At 45.5% G+C, this 25,291-nt stretch overlaps 1 protein-coding gene across 3 annotated transcripts; it reads right to left on the bottom strand.

Moving 5' to 3' along the window:
• Positions 1-687: 687 nt before the first annotated feature.
• Positions 688-25,099, bottom strand: ZNFX1 (zinc finger NFX1-type containing 1). Of its 3 annotated transcripts, XM_032350390.1 has the most exons (14): positions 24,948-25,096; positions 22,790-22,913; positions 18,148-19,956; positions 16,494-16,625; positions 15,057-15,205; positions 14,252-14,401; positions 13,091-13,205; positions 11,112-11,362; positions 9,490-9,629; positions 8,309-8,463; positions 7,813-7,958; positions 6,456-6,566; positions 5,965-6,060; positions 688-4,189 (listed from the first exon to the last, which is right to left on the bottom strand). In XM_032350390.1, the coding sequence occupies exons 2-14, from the start codon at positions 22,857-22,859 to the stop codon at positions 1,748-1,750; spliced, it is 5,766 nt and encodes a 1,921-aa protein (XP_032206281.1). In that variant the 5' UTR covers positions 22,860-22,913; positions 24,948-25,096; the 3' UTR covers positions 688-1,747. The 3 variants fall into 3 exon arrangements, with proteins under 3 accessions (XP_032206281.1, XP_032206282.1, XP_032206283.1); XM_032350391.1 differs by lacking the exon at positions 6,456-6,566 and having other exon boundaries at positions 24,948-25,099; XM_032350392.1 differs by lacking the exons at positions 22,790-22,913; positions 24,948-25,096 and adding an exon at positions 21,626-21,674.
• Positions 25,100-25,291: the final 192 nt, after the last annotated feature.

Raw genomic sequence — 25,291 nt, 5'->3', positions numbered from 1 at the left:
AGCCTTCACCCTGTAGAGTGGTGGTTCTCATCCTTTCTGAATCATAGGTTCCTTTGACAACCAGATGAAAGGTAGAGGCTTCCCCTTGAGAAAATTGTATGTTTGTAGTCCGTCCTATGTAATTTCAAGGAGTACATACACCTCCCGCCACCAGCTCAAACATAATAGTTATCCAGTGGCACATATCCTTGGCATTAAAAGAATGTATTCAAAGCTGTTCACTTAGGTTGCACCTAAGTCGTCAACAGAAGGCTCCATTTCAGTAACGGGCACAGCTGCATGATGGGAATAGGGTTCAGACTCATAGTGTGTATTTGCTTACAGAAATCTAATTCTAATCTGATGTAAACCAAATCTCCAAGCTAAGGTTGTTAGGTTACAAAAGCCAAGTGCAGAATGATCTACCGTGTTTTGTTTTGTTCAAGGGTTATACACTGCAGTGCATAGCTTACCTGTGGAAGGACTCAGGAAGCTATTGACAGCTACCTCTGGGGAAGAAAACTTCAAGTTAAACCTTTTTATACAAAAAACTCTTTTTACCTTGAGTAAAAAGGACTCACCTAAATAAATAAAAACCCCATACCACAGAAACAGGACTGGCCTCCTTGTAGGCAGAGTCTCCATTCCCATCCTGTCTCAAGCCGGCCGAGCTGCTTCTAACAGCTGACAACAAATGCGGACCACTGATTTTCTCAATCATCGTTTTTATTAATTGGCTTTATAGGCTAAAGTGCATAGTAAAGACAAAAAAGGATATGCATACATAGGAAAAGGACATTTTTCTCACCAACATTAGAAAGACCTGAGATGCCTAAGTGTCTGTTCTAGGAACAATGGACTGAGGGAAAATGTATGCAGGCAGCAGGCCTGGGGGCTGGCTTCTGGCATGGGTCTGGGGCCTGCAGAAGCTGCTGGCATGCTAACCCTGCCCAGGCAAAAGCTGTAATAGTGTTAGGACAAAGGGTCGCACTTTGGATAGCTGCTGCTGGTACCAAATAGAAGTTTCATTCCATTCAGGACCCTGGGGAACCAGCACTGCTGCGGAATGTCTCCTGCAGACAAAGAAACCTCCACCATCCCAAAGTGCCAGTCACAAGAGAGGGTATAGGGGAATCACTCCTTAAGTTAGCCTGGGCCCACTGCATAAGCCCCAGCGCCTTTCCCACTCTCCGTGACTATGTAACTGGGTCAGGGTTAGTCATTGAAGTCTTTGTCTTATCACATGCCTCCGTCTCCGGGAGTGAGGGTGCCCGAGGAGGAAGGTGGGAAGGATTTTTGTGCTCCTTGAAAGGATAAGCAGTTCATAAACAACTCCTCTGGACCTCTGTTTATTAGGATTAAAGTTAGTCTACAAGTTAGGGCCTGGCAATTAGAATTGAGTCTGCTTCACTGAGTCCGTACTTTGCCCCCGGAGCACTGCAGAAAAAACATCTGACTGAGTCAGGACCCAGAGATACCGGTAGGCAGCGCAAGGTGGAAGCCCCAAACGTGCTCCAGGGAGCCCTTCCACTAACTTGCAGGAGAAAAAGAGAAGAAATCTGTTAACTTCGCTCTCAGTTCTGGAGGTAAAGTGCTTATTCTAGCGCAGGGGAAATCTAGAAACAAAGGTGGGCAACCCCTAAAAGTGGATCCTTAAATAGGTGCTAAGACTAAAGGACAATAATAAAAAACAAACTTCGGTTCCTTCATAAGGGAGCCGATCCCAGCCCGGAGGTGGCTAGGCACAAGGCAGCAGTGCGCCATCTTCCTACATCATCCTCTGGATCTCCTCAAAGTTCATCAGGTTGTTGGCCGTGTCCGACCAGGCTGCATGCTGGGCTCCGTCCATCTCAGAAGCAAGCTGATTGCTCCTTTCCAGGGTATGATTTATGCCCCCAATCACCTCCTTACAGTCAGGACACGTGCCCCTCTGCATGGCTCCCCCACAATCGCTAATCACGTAGATGTGGCCATTGGGGCACTTGAACCAGTGGCCACGAGGAAAACCCATAGCACTGACTATCTGCACTCGTTCTTCCTCTGAGATGCCCAGGCCAGAGCAAGGAAGGATGTTTTTCAGAGCTTCCATCTTTTTCTGCACAAGCTGTTCATCCTCTTGGGTGAACTTACATGTTTTCTCAAGGATCTTCCGGACACTGTAGACCTCTTCCGCTGTGCTACCTTTCATCTTCCCCTCTGCTATCTTGCAGCGGGACAGGAGGTTGACCAGGTATGTGAGCCTCTGGATTTCACTTTGGAGGTCATCCAGTTCCTGCCTGGTAAAGCTCAAACGCTTCTTGGCTAGCCACTTATGGACCTGTTCGAGTCGAATCCCCACTCTGTCCTGCTCTGAGACCTTTACCTTTTTCAGAGAATCCCACAGGCCAGCCAAGTGGTCATAGAAGCTGATGTAATTCTCGACAAGGCCCAGGTCCTTCACGGACAGATTTTTCTGGTCCAGCTTCTCCTTCAACATCACAAAATCTTCAGGAAGCAGCTGATGGAGGAGGCTCTTGCTTTCCAGTAGGGCCTTAAGTCGTTCCTGGCTGGTTGCAATTTCCCCTGCTGAGCCCTGAATCTTTTCCTTGACAATTTCAATCTCTTCCAGCCGCTGTTTGATGCTGGTTCCGTACCGCAGGTTTTTACGGATGGGCACCTGGCAGATAGGGCACACCTTCAGCCTGATGGCAACTTTGTCATCCTTCTGCTCATTCATATAGCGGTCCAGGGCTTGCACCTCAAAGATGTGGCTGCAGTCTTCTAGCTGCACAAAGCGGGCATCAGGCTCGTCCTCAAAGCCAAAGAAGATCTGGGTGACTTCTTCCTGGTGGCACACCCGGCACTTCTTGGGGCATGGCTCCCCACACAAACCAATGCAGGGGTGGCCACAAGCCAGCAGCTTAGTACAAGGCACGTAACACGGGGGTCGGTTGCAGGGTTCAGAGCAGAGTTTGGTGCATTGGTAGTGCTGGCAGCGCCAGACACAGGGTTCCACACAGGGGCTGCACAGTTCCCCACACTTCTTCTTGCACTGGCTGTGGACACAGCGGTTCTGGCAGGTCCGCTGGCAGGGTGGGCACTCGCCGATGCATGGCTCCTGGCACTTGTGTGAGCAGATGAGCAGGCGCTGGCAGGGCTGCTGACAGCGCTCATGAAAGCGCCCTTCGAAGCAGCTGTGGCAGGAGCCGGGACAAGGGTGCCCGCAGTCCAGGACGGTGCTGCACTTGGTGGTGCATTTGACGGGCAGGTCATACATGAGGTCCTGCACGTTACCACATTTCACCTGCTGGCTGTGCCCACACTTGAGTTTCACGGTGACCATTTCCGAACATAACCGCACACAGTCTTCACCACAGGGGTGGCTGCACCTGTGCCCGCATTTCAGAACCTTGGGGCAAGGCTCTTGGCAGCAAAAATCTGACTCAGGCATGGAACAAGGAACCATCTGTTCATGGCCGCACCGAAGAATGATTTTGCGCACCTTCACCTGACAAGGCTGACACTCCTGGAAGCAAACCAGAGGGCACCGGTGCCCGTCCTGGCAGATGACCTTCTGGCATGGCTTCATACACTGGAACTCCTTGTGTGAGGAATCATAGGGGTGGCAGGCACGGGTGCAGACGTGTCCACAGCCCAGCCGGAACTCACAGGGTAGGCTGCAGCCTCCTTCAGGCACCTTTTGGAAATCAGAAGCTTTGGATACCAAGGTGTGGGTGTCGGGATGGTTCTGGCAGCACAGTCGGAGCGTGCGGCCGATCTGATTGTTCTCTCGAAGAGTGTGGATGATCTTGCTCCACAAGGGGACCTTGGCCAGCATCTGCATGTTTCCGATGCAGTACATCCCCTTCTTGGCACGGGACAAGGCCACGCAGATGCGGTTGGATATCTGGAGAAAACCCACCTTGCCTTCCTCGTTGCTCCGCACTAATGAGAGGAGGATGATGTCATTCTCTTCTCCTTGGTATTTGTCAACCACATGGACCTTGACCCCAGCAAATGTCTTGGCTGGCATGAGTTTGCGCAGGCAGAAGAGCTGCCCGGTATAGGTGGTGAGGATGGTGATCTGGGAGGGCAGGTACTCCTGGCACAGGAAGTACTTGCACAGTTCTACCACAAAGCGAGCCTCATGCTGGTTCTGGTGGCTTTTGCCTTCTTGGATTTCCTGTTCAGGAAAGTTGTGTTCCACGAAGAAAAGGTTGGAAGAGACCCCCTAGAAAGTACAATACGTGATATGTTAGGAGGCTCACTCGTGCAGTTTCTTCTACCTTCACATGTACTGGCCACTGACCCTATTCCAGGGAGAGACCGTGCAAGGCTTTCTGTATACTTTGTACCGCAACCTTTAATTTTGGAGTCAGTCAGCATATGCTTTTGGGACCATGTTAAGTAGGGAAATGGATAAAGAACTTGCCTATTTTAGTTTTCAATACATTTGTTTGATATAAATATTTAAAACATCCATCCATAATCCAACTATTATAGTCCAGGAAACAGGCAGCAGCTATGATGATGAAGATGTTGAGAGAGGAGCTAACTTACATCACTCCACTGGGCTGACCGCTTTACACACATCTCCCTCAAAACAACAATGAGATGAGGCAGCACCCGTTATTCTCACTCTACAGAAGACCCTGACATTTGGAAATGGTATTACTTGCTGAAAAGTTACAAAGCTACTAAGTGGCAGAGCTGGGATTCAATATCCACGTCTGTCTCAACTTCTGTATTATTTCTCCCCTTAATAACAAGCTTTTAGAAAGGTGCCTCTAGGGGAACCTGGGTGGCTCAGTGGGTAGAGCCTCTGCCTTCGGCTCGGGTCATGATCTCAGGGTCCTGGGACCAAGCTCCGCATCAGGCTCTCTGCTTGGCAGGGAGCCTGCTTCCCCCTCTCTCTGCCTGCCTTTCTGCCTACTTGTGGTCTCTCTCTGTCAAATAAAATAAGATCAATAAAAAAATTTTTTTAATAAAAAAATTTTTAATAAAAAATTTTTAATAATTTATTTTTTTAATAAAAATATTTTTTAATGATCTACTTATTTTTTTTAAAGATTTTTTTTTTTTTATTTATTTGTTAGAGAGAGATACAGAGCGCAAGCACAGGCAGACAGAGTGGTGGGCTAGAGGCAGAGGGAGAAGCAGGCTCCCTGCCGAGCAAGGAGCCCGATGTGGGACTCGATCCCAGGACGCTGGGATCATGACCTGAGCCGAAGGCAGCCGCTTAACCAACTGAGCCACCCAGGCGTCCCTGATCTACTTATTTTTTTAAAAATTATTTATTTATTTATTTGACAGACAGAGATCACAAGTAGGCAGAGAGGCAAGCAGAGAGAGAGAGGGGGAAGCAGGCTCCCTGCGGAGCAGAGAGCCCGATGCGGGGCTCGATCCCAGGACCCTGAGATCATGACCTGAGCCAAAGGCAGAGGCTTTAACCCACTGAGCCACCCAAGCGCCCCTAATAATTTATTTTTTTAAAGATTTTATTTATTTGACATATCTCAAGTAGGCAGAGAGGCAGGCAGAGAGAGAGGAGGAAGCAGGCTTCCTGCTGAGCAGAGAGCCCAATGCGGGACTTGATCCCAAGACCCTGGGATCACAACCTGAGCTGAAGGCAGAGGTTTTAACCCACTGAGCCACCCAGGCACCCTAAAAAAATTTAAAACATTTTTTTAAAAAGGTGCCTCTAGGGGTACCTGGGTGGCTCAGTCAGTTAAGTGTCTGCCTTGGCTCAGGTCATAATCCCAGCTCCTGAGATCAAGTCCCGCATTAGGCTCCCTGCTCAGCAGAGAGCCTGGCTCTCCCTCTTCCTCTCCCCCTGCTCGTGCTCATGCTCTCACTCTCTCAAATAAAATCTTAAGAAGAAAAAGAAACAAAAACAAAACAAAAAGCTGACTCTAGTCCCTTCTGAAAACCCTTTTCCATATTCAGGAAATACAGCCCTCTAGGTTGTTGACAGCATCACATAAACATCAGATAGAGCAGACTCACCTTTATCTTCTCATATTTGAGAACAGAGGGATGATTTTCCAGATCTTGGTAAATGTAAGGGGTCAAAAGCCGGGCAATTTCAGGGCGCATGCGGTGCTGAAACAAGAAAGTATGTCATTAGAAACGCGGCCAGAGAACAGTTTTCCAAAGACTAGGCTGCTGGTGGAAAATCTGGAGGTAACGTGAAAAGAATAGACAAAAAGAGAACGCAATCAGCTCCTTCGTCCAACATAAACTCAACGCTGGGTGATCTCGTGGTATTTTGAAACAGAAAAGAAGTCTGAAAGTCACCACATTACTAAACAAGTTTTACCTATTTATTTATTTATTTACTTACTTACTTATTTAATTTTTAAACCAGTTTTATTTTATTTTATTTATTTTTTAAACCAGTTTTATTTTTATGAGACCTTTCTTACTGACAGTTGGCAGGCTCCCAGGAGACTTCTCCTGGACATTTGGTAGATAATAATACAAGTCCAGCTTCTCACCTGGTAATTCAGACGGACAAAGGGAATGTTTACTTTCACCAGCCGTTCAAAGAGGGAAACCTCAAGGTTGAAATTCTTGGCTAGATCATACACATTGGCACTGGGGCGCAGCTGAGAAAAGAAACAAGTCTGAGAACTCTATTTACATATTTGATCCATCCATCTACCCACCGACCCACTCACCCATCAAAATGCTTTTTAAGGGGCAGACGGGTGGCTCAATTATTAAGTGTCTACCTTTGGCTTAGGTCACGATCCCAGGGTCCTGGAATTGGGCCCCCAAGTCGGGCTCCCTGCTCAGTGGGAAGCCTGCTTCTACCTCTCACAAACCCCCTGCTTGTCTTCTCTCTCTGTCTCTCTGTCAAATAAATAAAATCTTAAAAAAAAAAAAAAAAGTTTTTTAAGTGCCTTACATGTGCCAGGCACTGCTCTAAGTACTGACAAGCTAAGGATAAAGAGCCACAAGGGCCAAAAAGGCAAGAAATAAGGGTGATGTGACAGAGTGCCCGGGGTGGGAGTTCCTTTAAATAGACCTCTCTGAAGAGTGACCTCTGAGTTGATGCCAGCATGGAGGAAGCTGCCTATCGTATGGAAAGCCAGCCATGAGAGGCAGTGGGAAGGAGGGCAGGAGTGGGAACACAGTGGGCAAATGAGATGGTGACAGGAGAAATCAGAGAAGCAGACTGAACCTGAGAATATTTGCTTCTGAAGGCCACTTTAAGAAACCTGCTTTTTATCTTTTTTTTTTTTTTAAAGATTTTATTTATTTATTTGACAGACAGAGATCACAAGTAGACGGAGAGGCAGGCAGAGAGAGAGAGGAGGAAGCAGGCTCCCTGCCGAGCAGAGAGCCCGATGTGGGGCTCGATCCCAGGACCCTGAGATCATAACCTGAGCCGAAGGCAGCGGCTTAACCCACTGAGCCACCCAGGCACCCAGAAACCTGCTTTTTATATGAAGTCAATGGAAAAATCACTGGAGGGTCTTAAGGTGTAGAGTGACACGATCTGATTAACTTTTTTTTTTTTTTTAATTCGCTGGCTCCTTTATAAAGAATGGATTAGAGGAAGACAAAAATGGAAGTAGGGGAATAAGGCGCATACTGTTTCAACAGTCCACTTAAAAGGTCATTGTAGATTATAAAAGTAGCAAAGGGAACAGATAAAATTAGTGACAGTACCTCTGAAATACACCCCAAATCTAAGAGCACTTGCTGTTAAACTGAATGGGGAAGGTGCAGGGAAGAATCCCACAAAGCTACAAAGCTCGAGGACTGGTGAAGCAGAGAGGCCAGTGTCTTCCATCTGAGCGCACCCCTCCGTCCTCTCTCTCTACCTTCTAGGGGCTCCTGCCCTACCTGCTGGTGGTCCCCAATCAGAATGAGGTGCTGGCAAGCTTTGCTCAGCGTAGCAATGGTGTGGGCCTCAAGGACTTCGGCAGCCTCTTCCACAATGACGATCCGAGGCTCCACCTTCTGCAGAATCTGACGGTATTTGGCAGCACCTGGAGTCGAGAGAGAGGAGGCTTCCTGAGCTCGGGCACTGGACCCTGTGACAACTGAGCCCTCGCATCTACCCAGGGCTGTGCTGACCAAGAATGAGAGAACAAGGGCTGCCGGATGGTCTCCAGAGCATCACACCCATGGGGGTCACTGTTGGGGTTCCGAATGCAGGAGCCAAGTGGGAACATTTCACCATCAGTTTCCTAAACACAGCTTGCTTTAGGAGCTTCTTGTGGCCTATTCCCTCTAACCTGCTACAGAAGCTCCTCTTTACCTGTCCTAAGTAGTCCGACAGGAGCCTGGCGCTTGGAGTGAATGGCTGGGTCAGGTCAAACCCCCCACGCCTTCTCACCTGTGGTCGTCATTCCTACAACCTGGGCATCTTTCAGGATGTGCAGGTCTTCCTGGAGCCTCAGCTCCGCCATCCTCTCTGCTGACGTGCGGTACTGGCGCTCATAGTTGAGGATCTTTCGGCGGGTGTCGGCCTGGTACATCTGTAGCCACAGCCTGGAGAATGTGAAGAAGCAGAGAGAGGAAGATGTGTGCTCTTTGAGAAGGTGGAGGAACCCCCTTCAGTGTGTATGAAGTGGAACCTAGACCGTTGAGGAGCTTCTAGACCACAGAGAGAGAGAGGAAGGAGAGACCCAGGTTTACAGGGACCCAAGAGTCCAACAGGCCTGACAGAAAGATGTGCAGAGACATGTACATAGGTGACCAGGAGCTAAGGAGGGGAGGAGGATAAAGAACAGACGTTCACTACTGAGAGAGTAAGGGACCTCAAAAAGCTTCCAAGAATTTCTCTCAAATTCTCCCTGCCCCATCCTTGAGTCCCTTCCCCTAATTCTTCAGTCTTGGTTTACAAGTAAAACAGATTGTGTCACTAACTCACTAACTACTCTGCTGTAAAATGTTCTAACGGCTTTTCAATACACTTCGAAAAGTGGCTTCTGATAATCCAGGCTCCTCATCTTTGCCCCATGAGGCCCTGTGGTCAGGCCCCTGCCCACCTCCCTGACCTCAGTTTCCATTTCTCTGAGCCACAGCCATGCTGGCTGCCTTCTTTCCATTTCTCAAATGGCCATATTCCTTCCCAGGTCAATGCCTTATGCATATGGTCCCCATGACTTCATCTGCTCCCCATTCCCTGCTGGCCTTGCTAATGTCTACTAATCCCTCAGATCTTGCCTCCAATGTCACTTTCCTAGACACCTCAGACCAGCTCAGACCCCATGTTAATATTCTTAGTATTCCTTGCTCCTTTCTTTCTTATGTTCATGACCACTTGTAACTATTTGTGCAACTAATTTGTCTCCCTGGACAACTTTAAGCTCCATAAGGGTAGAGCTGAGTGTACGTTTTATCCCACGGCCGTGACCCTAGCACTCAGCTCAGTGGGGCATGCAACCAATCATCAGTTAACACTGTTGAAAGTCGTGGTGAAGCAATGGGGGGTTATGTTCCAGAACAGCAAAAGAACTCTTTGGGGAAATTACATGAGCTGGTTGGGGGAGGGTGTGGGAGTGGGCATAATACCTATAGAGCTGCCATCGAGAATTCAGGTCCAGCTGCCAAACATCCTGGATCTCACTGGCCTCAGCCTCAGTCATGGTGTTCAGTTTGCGAAGTTCAACCTTCACTTTCTTCTTCATTTTCTTTTTCTGGCTGCGCTGGGTCTATGGACATCAATACCAGCCAGGGTTACCATCTGAGCAGAGGTAGGCCCAATTCTAAGACCAAGGTGGGGGCCAGAGCACATTAAAAAAGGAGATGCCCCCTCGGAAGAACTTTGAATGTCTCACACTCTCCCAACTCCAGTGAAGAGTGGCTAAACGAGGGCTCTGGAGATAGTCTGCCTGGGTGCAAAGCCCCATCTACCTCTTACTACGTTGTGGGCCTCTGTGTACCTCAGCATCCCCTTCTATAAAATGAGAATAATAATGGTACATCTTCGCAGGGCTGCTGAACTGACTGAAGGAATAAATACACAGAAAGCACTTTGGAATGCTGCTGACAATAGGTACCACTGTCTGTTGACCATGTTCTATTTCTCATTCCTAAAACACTCATCCTGAAAGTAGCAGACATGAATCTTTCTTGTCAAATGCCGTATAGGGCCTGCTAAGATGGTCTTAATGCCATCAAAGTACCGTCAACAAGTAGGTGAAAGGCACCATTTAGTAGAAAGTGCTCTCCCCGGCTCTGTACTAAGACTGAGGCCATGAGCCTTTAGAAGGATTGGCATGAAAGATGGCGGTCACAGTGTTCCGTATCTCCCCCCACTTCAAAACCAAACAAATCAACTCCTCCTAAGGCCATGTGGCAGAGAGATGCCCAATCCATAATTCCATGTACTGGGATCAGACTTCATCCAGCATGTACAGTGATGCTGACCTGAACTAGAAGATCAGGTTCAAAGCTAGCAGACCAGTGAAAACTACATCCAAAGTTGCCTTTGAAGGTCCCTTAAATCATCAGTGGAGGTCAGAAAATGTCATTTTGAGTATCCAGTTCTCTATCGTCATAGCAAAGCATGGTAAATTCTGAGGACGAATTGGGTCCTACCAAAGGAAGTACCAGAGGAAAAGTCTAGGTGTTCACACACCATTCTGGCTTAAAGAGAAACATCAAATTCCAGGGTGACTGAAGGATGAGATTCCATCCAGCCTACACAGCTCGCTTCCTTCTGCTTTACTTGAATTCTCTGAAGTCTTAATGTGTTGTTCATAGGCTCATCTGTACTCGAGAAGATAATATCCACAAAAGCACCAAGCACTGAGATCCTAAGTGTCTGATCTGACTCACACATGAATTATTTCCCCCAAAGTTCAAGAGAAGCATTGGCTTCCTGTTTTTCTAAGTTGGAATTTCTTGACAAGGAACCTCTGAAACACCACAATTTTTACACTCTTGGGAACTGGACCCATCTTATACTATGGTTAGGCTGTAAAAGGGGGAAATTAAGTTAACTGTGAGGACAAGGTGAATACACTGCTGTAACAGAAGTAGGTGAAAATGAGAGGCTGCAGTTCTAACCAGAACAGATGTTCTCAGGCCTGTTTCAGAGGAGTTTAAGCCCCGCCCACCTGGCAGGAGTAACTGAACTCCCATTCCCCATTCTGTTAGGGTTCCCAGAGGACACGAGCAAGTGAGTTTACCTCCCACTCTCCGGCAGCTTGCTCCTGCCCAGCTGTTGTTCCGGGGCCACAGTTGTCTAGCCTCATGGCCAGAAGCACTTTAGCCAACTCATGGACTGCCCCACTCTCTTCCTTCTTCCGCCGCCGGGGCCTCACCACCTCTTCCTCCTCTATCACCCGGTCTGCTTGAATTAGGTCAGCCTCCTCTGCAATCTCTATCAATGAACCCTCCTCTTCCCCTTCTTCTTCTTCCTCTTCCCCTTCTGCCTGGGCTAGGAGGAAAGCAGGCAGGACAGTGGTGAAACACTTGAAGCCAAAAAATAGCAGAAGGCACTAAGAAGAGCTCAGACGCATGAAGACATTCTCAAGGGGGTTAAGTGGTTACCTCTAGCTGGCGAAACTGGGAGAAATCAGGGAGGGAGACTTAGGTACTTTCATGGTATTTTTAAATACCATATAAATGTATCCCCCCCCTTTTTTTAAGATTTTATTTACTTAAGAATGAGAGAGAGGGAGAAGGAGCAGGGGGAGGGACAGAAGGAGAGGGAGAAGCAGATACCCTATTGAGCAAGAAGCTGGACATGGGACTTGATCCCAGGACTCTGGGATCATGATCTGAGCTGAAGGCAGAGGCTTAACTCACTAAGCCACCCAGGTACCCTGAAATGTATCCCTTTTTAACAAAGATTTTACTTATGTCAAATATACAAAAGAGGGGTATACAATGTAAATGGACAACTTAAAAGATAATAAAATTTGATAAAATGAACATCCAGGTACCTCATACCCAATTTAAGAAGAAAAATCAGCCATTTCTTGAAGACTCATGTGGGCCTGTCTAACCTGATTTTTACTGCTCCTCTCTTGCCCCCTACCTTTCTTTTAAAATATCTTTACCACATTTATAATGTATACACACCTCTAAACAACATATCCTCTAGTTTTGGCTTTGTTTTCTCTTTTCTTTTTCTCTCACTTTTTTGAGCTCTATACCAAAGGAATAATATCGTATATATTTTCCTACAGCTTGCTCTTTCCATTCAGCCTGTTTCTGAGAGAGACTCATACATTGCCATATACACTGTGACTCATTCCTTTTCACTGTTGTACAGTATTTTATGATCTGAATGGATAGTACTTCATCCATCCATTGTATAAATGTTGATGAACATCTGAGTTCCTTCTATTTGAGTTTTTCTATTATTATGAAGTGGTTTTGCCAATTAATATCCCCATTCGCAGTGCTCGCTTCGGCAGCACATATACTAGTATCCCCATTAGCAGAGTTCCTACTGCTCTATATTCTTGTCAGTGTGGGGTTACAGCAAACTTAAATTTTTGCTAATCTGGTGTATAACAGCATCTCATTGTGGTTTTAGTTCCTCTTATTTCTAATGAGCACTCTTTGTTTACTGACCGTCAGAATTTTCTATTTTGTAAAAACAAAATCTTGCCATTTCCAACGATGTGGATGGAACTAGAGGGTATTATGCTAAACAAAATAAGTCAATCAGAGAAAGACAATTATCCTATGATCTCTCTGATATGAGGAATTTGAGAGGCAGGTTGGGGGGTTGTGAGGAATAGGGAGGGAAAAAAATGAAACAAAATGGGTTCAGGAAGGAGATAAACCATAAGAGACTCTCAGGAAACAAACTGAGGGTTGCTGGGGGGTAGGGGGGAGGGATAGGGTGGCTGGATGATGGACATTGGGGATGGTATGTGCTAAGGTGAGTGCTGTGAACTGTGTAAGACTGATGATTCACAGACCTGTACCCCTGAAGCAAATACATTATATGTTAATTTTTAAAAATATTTTTTAAAAAAGTCCTATTTTGTGATGTGCGAGTAAAATATGTTTTATCTATTTTCCTATCAAGCTATTACTTGCCCCTCTCTGACTGATTATAGCTCTTTATACATCCTAGGTATTACTTTTGAGTTTTAACTTTACCATATTGCACCTTGAGATGTGGTTCTAGGTAGATATGCACTCTTACCTGTATTTTCAGGTCCCGCTGGAGCAACATTTTGGGTGAAGGAACCAACACCCAGGCCCAGCCACTCCAGCATCATGGATTGCTTCCAGCCCCGGAAGCAAATCCACTCGCTATCCTGAGGAAGGAATAATTATCAGTCACGAGAATTCTATGACAGAGTAAAGGAAAGGTTTCTGTGAAGGAGCAAAAGTAGTTCCCTTAAAATTTAGAGGCTATAGTTCGGAAACCCTTGGGCAACTGGATCATTAAACATGTCTTGCCTAAAATTTAAAAATAAAAATTTCCTCTCTAGATAAAATCAGGACCTATGGCAATGAGCCTGCATTCGAAAAAGGCAACAAATGGCTGGAAGTGGGCTGCCACCACTTCTTTTCCAGTCTGCCAAGCCCTCTCTTCCCAGTGTCTCAGATCTAGCCTGCTTTAGTCATTTATGGATCCTGACTGACCCCTTCAGGCTTCTGGGTTTGTAACCCTAGAAGTCACCAACTCTTTTGATAAGAGAGTTACCATTTCACTGGGTTCCTGACCAGCCAATTTACAGAAATCACGTCAGTTAGTTCTTAGAATATCCCTTGAATGCAGGCATTATTATTACCCGTTTAACTGCTGAGAGAGCTGAGGGTCACACTGACCAAGGCACACAGTCAATTTGTATGATTTAGGTCTGCTGACTTCAAGGCTCTCTAGATGTGCTATGTTGCCTTGTTATGATTTTGTTTTACTTACCAATCACTTAGAGCACACTAATTATGTTAAGTGGTTTACAAATATTAACTTGCTTATCCAAATAACGTTCCCGTAAGAATTACATTGATCTCTAAGAAACCGTCATTTTTGCAAGTCAAATTTACAAATATTAGCAATTTCGTATGGCTCAACTTAATGTTATCATCATCCGCACTCTATAAAAGAGGAAACAGGCACAGAAAAATTAAGTAACCTGCCTAGAGCAAAACAAGAATTCATACCCAACAAGCCGGCTCTCAAGTCTTGCTCCTGACTACTATACTCAGTCACCTCTCCTCAGGAAAAAGTACTTCTCACATTATGGCACCATCAGATCATCAAAACAGCTAAAGCTCTGGATGGCTGCTTCTGCTGGAGACTCGCTCCAAGTCCTGAGGCAAGAGAGATGCTTAGAACCCACAGGATGACCCCTACCTGTGCTGGTCCATTCATCAGGCTTTTCCAATGCTGGGGAGAGATGTATTTCTCCAGGTGCTGTTCCCGTAATACACCGCGCATGGTGCACTCCAGGGTCTGGGCCCCTTCGTGCAGCTCTTGCTCTGACTCTTTCATTTGTGTCACAATCTGCCAAGAACAGGGAGAAAGAAATGAGGAAGGAGTACCATCATCTCCTGAACTCAGTTCCTATAGTGAGAGAAAACAAAGCTAAGACAAGGACAGCAAGAAGAGAGAATAAATAAATAGACCAGTCAACAAAACAACTCCCAACAACATTATTGTTGTCTCAAAACCAAAGGATTACAATCTAAAATGTCTAAAAGACTCTTAACAATCAGTAAGAAAAGGAAATAACTAATACAACAGAAAAACAGGCCAAGGATACTGTTGTAGACACTTCTTTTTCTTGGTAATAGGAACTGAGAGGTTTTTTAAAATTTTTGGGGGGAGGGGAACTGAGAGTTTTGTTGGGCTACACTGCTGTCCAGCTAGAAGATGGGCTGTAAGCAAGGGCAGCTGGTGGTTCAGGAAAGTGACCTTAAAAGGTCCTGGCAGGGGCTGTTGCGGGGGTTGGGGGGGGTTTCTGTCCTTTTTCCACCTTGACTATGAGGGCAAAGGTCACACCACAGGCCCAGCAGGGTGGACTGTTGGAAGGAACCTTTGTCCTTCACCGCTCTGCGAAGTGCCTCCCTATCATCTCTGGACTGCGTACCCGGGCAGACACTGCTCTCATGCACATTTCCACCTTGAACTATTTCAGAGAGCCCAAGCCAGAACTCACACTCATGTAGGCCCTCCGGAGGTGCATGGGGAGGCTACGGCGGAACTCCCGCTTATTCCTCAGCTCCCTCAGCGTGAACTGCTTCAGGATTTCACTGTTGCTCCTTCCGCCTACCCGTACGATGCTGGTCTTCTGACACTTGTAGATGCCTGTGGGGCAAGGCAGAACACAGCAGAGGTGAGACAAGCTATGCTGGATTCTCTCAGGAGAGACCTCTGTGCGTTTGGGATGTTGTCGCAGCTGCTCCCTTAGGGAACAAACTGGAGCCTACAGGACTCTACCCCAGAGATGAAATGACCTGCAGAACAGTAGTGTGGTGCTTAATAACACAGGGTTTAGAATCAGACAACTGGGGACCCAAAGTTTGATTTCACCACCGTGGCTATATAAACTAGGGCAAGTTTCTTGAGCTCCAGTCCTTCATCTGTGACTTGAAGACAAGAAATACTTTCCTTACAGGGTATGGTCTGGACAAATGAGAGCGCAGCTGTATAGCTCCCGCGCAGGTCCTGGCACAAGGTAAGCACTTAGCAAATATTCTCTATTCACTCTACAGGCTGTCGCTGATCGGTCACCATGTGCCAGGCATGTGCTAGGTTCTCAAGATACAGCAGGTAAAACACAGACTCAGTTCTTAATTTGTTCTCATGTCTCACAGTCTGGCAGAGAAGATTACACATTACACAGTTTATCATAATAGCAGTAAGTACAGTAAAGACTATAAGCCCATGATGCTATAAGTATCTAACAGAGTACCTTACCTAGTTCAGGTGGGGCAGTGATCTAATTCTTGAGGATCTAATATTTAAACAGATCCCAAGAATAAAGAAGATTTACTCTAGGTTAAAGGAAGATATAGGTTGGAAAATATTATAAGCAAAATGAAAAACATGTACTTATTCATTAATGCAATTAGTATTTTTTTGAGTACCGAGTATGTGCCAGAATCTGTGAATATATCAAGAAACGGGAACAATCTCAGTGTTTAAAGCCCAGGGTAAAAATATATACAATAAATTGTTACATACATAATAAGTTTCTGAAGAAAAAATACAAAAGGAGACTTAACCTTGTCTGGGGGCCACTGGGAAAGTCTACCTAGAGAGATATTTAAGGTGACATCTGAAGAATGAGTTGGAGCCAACCAAGCTGGATGAGGTCACTATGGCGAGAGAGGAAAAGAGAAGAAGTGAGGGGGGAGCAGCCTGGTCCAAGGGAGAAGCTGGAGGAATTGAAGATGATCGGTGCTGCCAGACTTAGGGAGAACAAGGGAAGAGGTAGGAGATAATGTTCAGAGTTAGGCTACAGCAGACCACACACAGCACTGCAGGTCATGGAAAGACTAACGACTTAGTTCAAAGATAATAAAAAGCTACTGAAGTTGCCAACAGTTCAATTATAAATATCTTGATAGAGGACAATTTTGCCTAGACTTACCTTCCAGAAACTGGTCCAAAGCATGATTAGTATAACACACAACTAAGATGGGGAATTTCTGGACACTAATTTGCCAGACAGGCTCATTGGTTAGAAGCGCCTGAACAATTTTTAGGCCCACGTAGGTTTTGCCTAAAAAAACAAGGAAAAAGGAGAGTTAAAAAAAAAATTAAAAGACTTCCTAGAAGGAACAGTTATTTACAGCAAATCATTATTTAAAAAAATTTGAAGTCCTACAGTGAGATGGTTTAAGATCCAAGGAGCACAAATGGGTATATTACAAAAAGCTCCCACACTCTTCTGCCCCCAGCCACCCCTTGGAAGCAGCCAATATTACCAGTTTCTCGTGTCACTTTCTAGAATTAGTCATTCTATGGAAATGCAAACAAATAAGAATATAGTCTTTCTCTAGCCTTCCCTTTTTTTTTTTTAAATGGAAACAGTTGCAGACTATTTTCACAATTTCACATCTGGCTTTTTTCACTTAATGTACCTTGAAGACAGTTCTCTATCAGCACATAAAAAGAATCCCCCTCCCCTCTCTCTTTTTTCACAGCTCTAAGATATTTTTTCACAACTGTAAGGTATTTTTTTAGCCAGTACCCTCATGCAACAAATTATTTAGAAATGCTTTCTATATATCACAATAGACTTGCCTTTGTGATAGGAGGAGAAAACTCACAGAAATCAACATTGAAGTTAGAGTTATGGACTCATTAGTAAATGGCCAATATAATTAAGTCTATAAACAGATAAATTCTTACTTTCTGTCAGGCTGAGAAGGTAACTACTGTCTTCAAAAAACTCAGAGTAAGTGAGGATGCAATATAAGATAACCAAAGACTTCAGTAGAGCAGGATAAATAACAATTTCTTCCTTCCGTTTTTCCTTCAAATAGTTAAGAACTGACTACCTAATATGCATCAGGCACTGGGATAGGCGCAAGAAATAAATAGTGAGCAAAAATCACCACAGTTCTTGGGATGCCTGGGTGGCTCAGTCAGTTAAGTGTCTGCTTTTGTAAGGCTCAGGTCATGATCCCAGTGTTCTGGGACTGAGGCCTACATCAGGCTCCCTGCTCAGTGGGGAGCCTGCTTCTCCCTCTCCTCCTGCTATTCTCCAGGCTTGTGCTCTCTTTCTCTGTCAAATAAATAAATAAAATCTTAAAAAAAAAAAAAAAAGTAACATAAACTCAGGGGCACCTTGATGGCTCAGTAAATTGGGCATCTGACTCGGTTCTGGCTTGAGTTCTGATCTCAGGGTTGTGGGACTGAGCCCTGAGTTGGGCTCTGTGCTTGGGGTGGAGTCTGCTTGTCCCTCTCCCTCTGCTTCTCCCACTGCTTGTTCTCTCTCTCTAAAATAAATAAGCTTTATTAAAAATTTAAAAATATCAAATAAAAATTAATATAGCCTTTGATGAGGCAAAGGTCATGCATCTTCCTAAGTCTGACCCCATGGTGTCTTCTCTAACCTTGTGATTTTGATTACTATGCATACTAATGGATGCCCACTGGAAGGTCGCCATGAACTTCATAGGTAAGTCTAATGTCCACTTTAGGAGAATGTCTCTAATCAAGATACTCTAGAAACCTACAGTCAAGCTTCTCTTGCCTATCTCATAGGGCAGATGTCATATGCTCTGAAAAACTCCTACCTGTTCCAGGAGGTCCTTGAATGATAGCCAGTTCCCTCGTGAGAGCAAATTGCAAGGCTTCCATTTGGGAGTCATCCAGCTTCAAGGCTTCTTTTGAGGGCCACTGACTGAGGTCTAAGACGTTCACTCGGTGATGTCTCAAGCCCTCAGCGTTCCTCAGAGATTCTCCAGTGGCCGAGGGGTTCTTTATTAGGGGAGTGAAATCATATCTGCCCCCCATTAGCAAGTACCGTGGCTCCTTCACATAAGAGTCACACTCCACAATGTTCCTCTGGAAGGGAACGTCTTCCTCCTGGACCTCCTGAAGTCCTTCCAGGACATGCCTATAGGCCTCAAAGTACGCAGTTGTCTCCACCATGAGGAAAGAGTCCGAGGGCTGGACCTCTGCTAGCAACTGTTGGCTCTGCTCATTGAAGGACAGCTGGACAATTCCTCGGCAGAGATCTTCCTGCTCCCGGTTAGACACAGTGGCAAAAAGAAATGTTTCAAAGTTGTCCTTGGACATGCACACCAAAGATCCATACAGCAATCGCTTGGAATTCTGCCAGCGGACAAACTTGAGCGGTTTTGTGTCAAACTGCACCTTATAGACAATGCCTGATGATGAGCACACGGGGGTGATAATCCTGGTATCAAAGTAGATTCGGATGTCATCAAACTTTCTCTTCCTCAGGCCTTGGTCTTCAAAGCTTTGGAGAAGTTCCAAAATGCCTTCTCGTAGGGGTCTAACAAAATCTTCTCTTAAGAGTCGGAAGTGGGTATCCAGATAGATAGCAGTACTGTCGTACTTTCCAGTAATGATGTTGGGACGCAGGAAAGGCCTCTCATCCAAGTGCACTTCATTGTAAGTAGGGTAAATGGGCATGGTCCTGTAGCTCTCAACATGGTCTTCTGCCTCAGGCTGCACCAACGTGTAGGTGTCCACTCGTAAAGTGCCCTCTCGCCTCTTTTCCTGCAGATGTTCAATGATGGTCTGCACCTTTTCCAGGTTCTTCTCTGTCTCCTCTTCTATGTCAACCCCAGAGGCTCTCAAAGCATTCAGAGAAGCTGGCAGGAGGGAAATGAGCATGGACGTTTCCTGCACAGAGCTGGCAGGGAAGACACTTACAAGATCCTGGAGAAGGGAGATGATGTTGCTTATGTGTTCTGGATACTGGTTTCGAATATCAGGGATGGGTTCAGTGATCATCCCTACCACATAATTTGGCAGGCAGACTTTGAGGAATTTGGAGTTCTTCAATATGCCCAGGACATGGAGAACGCTCTGGCGGTCCATTTTAGAACTGCAAGCCTTCCGAAGAACCTGGCAGATGAGCTCAAGGAAATTGGATTTCATAACAGAATGAGACAGGAGCTCTTTCAGCCCTACACTTGTGGCAAGAGTGATGACCACTTCAGAAGGGTCTTTCTGCAGAAGATTTTCTAGGAACTTGTAGCCGAGCTTCTTCACCTGCTGTGGCTGTTCTAAAGGCTTTTGGTGGGGGGTCCGCCACTGTTGGAAGTTTTCGTCAGACCATGGTGGTCTGTGATTCCTTCCCTCCTGGTTGCCATTTCTCCGCCTAGCATCATTTTCCTGACCACGTCTTTGGCCTCGAGGTTCATCACTGGTGTGCCCCTCATGGTTTCTCCTTCCCTGGTGTGGGTTCCTGCCCATAGCCCCAAACCTTTCTTCTCTTTGCCGTACAGGAACAGCATGGTTGGTGGCCCTAGGCTGCCTTCCCGGCTGGTTGGCTCCTCCTCTGAGAGCACTGGCTGGTGGGTTATTAGCCTGATTTCTAGCTCTTGGTGGTAATTCTCCATCCACAGGCCCTAAAGACAATGAGAATATTGGGTAAGCACAAAAATGAAGGTGCAAGGAAATTTAATAGGACAATAATGGAAGACTCTCATTTTCGAAAATAACTAAGGAACTTAGATTTTCTTTGCAGAGAAAGTTTCCTATGAAGTCATGTAATAAGTGTAAAATAGCTTACTATGGTTGCTATATATATCATGAAAACATTGTTTTTTCAAAAGGTGCAAAAGGGAAAAAGAATAAACATTGGTTGGGGCACCTGGCTGGCTTAGTTGGAAAAGCATACAACTCTTGATCTTGGGGTCCTGAGTTCAAGCCTCATGCTGGACGTAGAGATTATTTAAATAAATAAAACTTACAAACATGTAGCCTAATACATGCTAAAGAACAAATACTTGCAGTATCTCATCTAGTCCTCACAAGCTATGATTATTTTAGAGGGTCAAAAAGATTAGCTCATTGCTTCTAGTTTTTTGCAATACCAAATGACTGCCAAAGCCTGCGTTCCAAAGCCAAACAGATCTGGTCCAAATCTTGTCCTCGATACTTCCTCACTATATAACCTTGGCCAAGTGGCATAATTTTTCTAAGCCTAAGTATCTATGTGGGTATAAAGATTAAATATTTATAAGATGCTTAGTAGAGTACCTAACACACAAAAAGTTCTCATTAATGTTATTACTAGCATTTATTGGGAATGCTATATTTTCTATTGGGAATACCCTCCTAACTTCTAGAGTCACTGGTTATACCACTAAACAATTATGTCACAGGCAACAGAGGCATCAAGTGGGATAAAAGGACAAGAGAAATGCTTCTTGAAATTTGTCCAGCATCAGACAGCAAAGTGGATGATGGGGCTTCCTTTAGCAAAATGTTTTGAGTTATGTTGGAAAGGAAACTGAAAAACGAAACTGAACTTCTGTTTTAGGAAACTCAAAAATGAAACTTAAGTTTTTCCTCCCTTTTGAAGCACAAGTTCATCCACATAGCATTATCTACTACGAATCCCAGACAAGAAGTTGTTGGGGGAGGGAGGAGATACACCCAATCCACACATGAAAGTTAACCACACCCTGTGGATGAAGCTGAACTTGTTTTCCTTAATCTGCCACTTATTTCTTAAGTAACTTGGCCAACGTACCCAAGCCCAGGTTTTTTTCGCTTCCCTTTCCTATAAAATTGATGGAGCTGACCCAACTTAAGAGAATTACTCGGAAATTTTAATTTTTATTTATTTTTTAGAAAATATTTTATTTGTTCAGTTGACAGAAAGAGACATCTAGAGAGGGAACACAAGCAGGGGGAGTGGGAAAGGGAGAACCAAGCTTCCTGCTGATCAGGGAGCCCGATGTGGGGCTCGTTTCCCAGGACCTTGAGGTCATGACCTGAGCTAGAGGCAGACGCTTAACGACTGAGCCACCCAGGCACCCCATACTTGGAGATTTTAAAAACAAAATAAGATTGTATACAATGATATGAAGATAAAAATGTTATGAATGCACATCACAGTCAAGATGATCATACCATCTCATGACATGAGATGCTAAATCCATTTTTGTACACTTTTTGTTTTGCACTTTCTAGAGAAAGTTTATTGTGACAACACAAAGGAACATTTGATAAAATATAAATACTGTATTACTGAAACCTAAATTCTGTAAGTGTTACTTTCTTACTTACTTTTCAAAGTCAAAGTATCAGAAGAAAGTCCTAATATTTTGATCTGAAATACTTGATGTTTTAAAGAATGAAAATTGTGCTGTTTCTCATTTGTTCAACATTCATGCAGCTAATAAAATAAAATTCAACAGTTCTTTCTCATTTGTTTCACACCTAAACTCAGGTGACATACTGCAAATTTAGGGAAAAGCAAGAATCCATTTGGTTTTGTTTTAGAAAGTTCTAAGGAAACAATCATCATAGCAGTAGTGATGCTTTCAGAACTAACTGCTTTGGTGACTAGGGTTCTAGACACATGCTATCACATACATATCCACTAACACGTATGGATGTTAAGAATCTTACATGTGGCTGGTCTGATTAAAATGTGTAAAGCAACATGTAGCACCTGGGTGGCTCAGTGGCTTAAGCCTCTGCTTTCGGCTCAGGTCATGATCTCAGGGTCCTGGGATTAAGCCCCGAATCGAATCGGGCTCTCTGCTCAGCAAGGAGCCTGCTTCCCTCTCTTTCTCTGCCTGCTGCTCTGCCTACTTGTGATCTCTCTGCCAAATAAACAAACTCTTAAAAAAAAAAAAAAAGATGTGTAAAACAACATATGTAACTTTGAAGACTTGATACCAAAAATAGGGTAAAAATCTCTTTATACTAATACCACCTTAAGATGATACTATTTAAGTATTTGGGGGAATAGGTAAAAATCTGAAATTAATAAAGTTCTATGATAATAAAATACATGTATTCAATTATTACAATAAAATGACGTTATTTGGATATACTCATTTAAATAGGTATTAAATTTTATTAAATTAGTGTTAAATTTCAAAAACGTATTTCATCTGTTTCTTTTTGCTTTTTTTAATGATGCTACTAGAAAATTAAAAATTACATTTTTGGCTTGATTATGTTTCTTTTCTATTGGATGGCATTGCTCTAAATCAGCAATATTTCCAATTCAGACACCTTACACTACCTTTGTTAAAGTGAACTGTACCCATTCATCAGCTCTTTTAGGGAAAGGAGAAGGCTATTTATTTTTTTGAATCATTCATGCTATGGCTAAGGAATAAGCCACTCTTTACTGGAGAGATGCTGTCAGTCTCAGGTGCGCCTAGTCATTCATACAGAACTCAATTTCCTTCCCATTAGGTAGAAAATCTTGCTCACCTCTGTGATTAGTATAGGGATTCCTGGGATTCCTTGGCCTGGCCTCCAAGCAAGGTCTTCTGTCCTCCATGCCTGAATTACATGAATTCCTTCACGTTCCCGTTACTTTCAGTTATCTGGAAATCTGCACAGATTGAGAGAGATCAGAGCCCTTGAAATACAGTATCTGGCAGAAAAAAACCCAAATAGCATCAAGCCAGTCCTTCTGCCTCTACATCAAAATGATCTATTAACTAAGAGTTAAAAACGGATTTAATCATGGGTGTGAGTGTTCAACTCTGTGAATGCCCAAATATGATATAAAATGTTAAATTCACAATTTACATGATTTCAAATTCCCCTTTCCCTTTATCTCTGCACTTCACTGGGGGCAGGAGTTCACCAATTCCCATTTAAAACTACTGTTTGGTTTATGCCTTTAGCCAAGTACTTAACCAGTTGCTAGGTTTCATTTTCCTCTCCCATAAAGCAGACAAATATTGTTTCCAGGACAGAAAGTAGTATGTTTTTGTTAATCCAAAAACCATGTATTCACCACCCCACCCAGCATTTATATTACACAGTACTTTGTAGCTTACCGCATTCTATAGTTTGTAAATAATTAGTGAGCCGTTATCCCTTATCCTATTCTTTGGAATGCAGCCAAACTGATTAAGCCCTCTATTCTACTGAATCAAGAGAAGGAAATCACATGTTTCAATAACCAGAGGCTTAGCCTCTACAGGACGCTGTTTCCCCCAGACCAGCGAGAAATCTTTAGTTCTTTCCCTCTCCTCTTTCTTCTACCTTAAAGGTTTTTGACAGTGATCCTCTAAGAGGACGAGGAAGCCCCTTTAAGGGAACTTCTCAGTGCAACTCACACACATCACATGAGCTGGGGCTAGGGAAAGAGTGGGTGACTCAGAGTCCTCAGCAAAGGGATTTTTGAGACTGTCCCTCTCACTGAGTTTTAAAATATTCATAGTTGGAAACTCTGAATAGATTTGGCAATATATGAGGAATAGCTTTTATCCCCATCAGAAAAGGAGTCCATTTCCTTCCTGCTGGGAATATTGTGGGTGAATCTCTTGCCCCATCACATCAAACCTAGCTAGCTCTCAAGCGCAGATTCAGTATTTCGGGTCTTCTCCCGCACCCCCCCCCCCCCCCCCCCCCCCCCCGCCGCCCTTAATTTAAAAAAAAAAAAAAATCTGAGAAGAAAATGCCTTCTTTCTCTTGCTGAAAAACACTGAAACAGAAACTCAGAAATTTTCTGGGGTAAAAGAAATGGGAAAAAAAACAAAAAAGAAAGCAAAGGGAGGAGCAAAGAGAACAGGAAATGCCATGAAATAAAGCAGACTAAAGTGGGTTTCTTTGGGAGTCAAGGCCTAAAAGGGCAGGAAGAAGAAAATCAGTGATGGTCAAGCTGGTAGACCGGTCAAATCAGAGCAGAATGGTAATTACCAAGGGGGTGTGTGTGTGGAAGACTGAAATGAGAGGCCAGGGGTCCGTATGGGGGGGGTGTGCTTCTGCAGGGTCCCAAGAAGGTACTAGAAAGAAGGATGGAGGAATCACGGGCACTCAGGAGCCCAGGGGGTCCTGATGGACGTATTAGGGGGTCGAGAAGGAGTCAGGGTCGTGCGGTGGCACGAAAAAGGTGCTATGGCTAGGCTCGGCCGGGAATGGCAGAGGAGAGAGGGGGGGCCTCCAGAAGAAGAGGGTCGGGCTGAGCTCAGCTAGTGGGGGTCCTGAAAGTAGGGATGGGGAACGCAGGTGCTGAGGGTTAAAGCTGGGGGTGAAGGAGGCGATGGCAGGTAAAGACCGAGGAAGATGAAGGGGGCGGCTGGGGCAGAAAAGTGAGGGCAGAGATGGGGGTAGAGGACAGAACTAACTGAGGGGTCGGAGGCAGAGGTGGCGATGGGGGGGGCGCCAAGAGGATAACGCGGCTGTGAGGGGGGCACCCGGGACTCTGGGGTGGATGATGGGGAGACTGGGCACCGAGGGGGTGACGGGGTACTGAGGAGGCGGCGGGGATGCTGAGGCGGGTATGGGGCGCGGGGGACTGAAGAGGGCGCCGGGGAGAAGCGGCGGCAGAGGCAGTGGGAGGCCGCGCAGGCGCCGGGGGTCGCGGCTGGCTGAAGCAGGTGCGGGGCCGGGGCGCGGGTCGGGGGTCACTCACTCGGCTCCGGCACGTCTTCTCGCAGCCGCCTCCGCCGCTGCGAAGGAGGCTCGGGTTCGGGCCCAGGAAGGTCCGCGGCCCCACCCGGCGCAGCGCACTTTCGGTTTCCTTTCCCCGCAGACACTGGGCGGGGCGAGGGGCCGTGCGGGCGGCCGGGAGGCGGAGAAGGAGGGAGGTGGGGGAGGAGGAGGGGACCTCGGGGCTGCGAGCGAGGGGGCCGGGCCCTGTGGCACTGCCCGCGCGGCTGACGGGCCGGCTGGCGTCACCTAGCTCCCCCGGGCGGCGGGACCGGCGGGCTCGGGCGGACGCGGCTGAGGGGAGGGGATTGTGGGGGGAGGGTTAAC

The sequence above is a fragment of the Mustela erminea genome, chromosome 7 (assembly GCF_009829155.1).
Source record: "Mustela erminea isolate mMusErm1 chromosome 7, mMusErm1.Pri, whole genome shotgun sequence".
Taxonomy (NCBI): domain Eukaryota; kingdom Metazoa; phylum Chordata; class Mammalia; order Carnivora; family Mustelidae; genus Mustela; species Mustela erminea.
The sequence above is the reverse complement of the archived record's forward strand: the minus strand, read 5'-3'. Positions and strand labels throughout refer to the sequence as shown.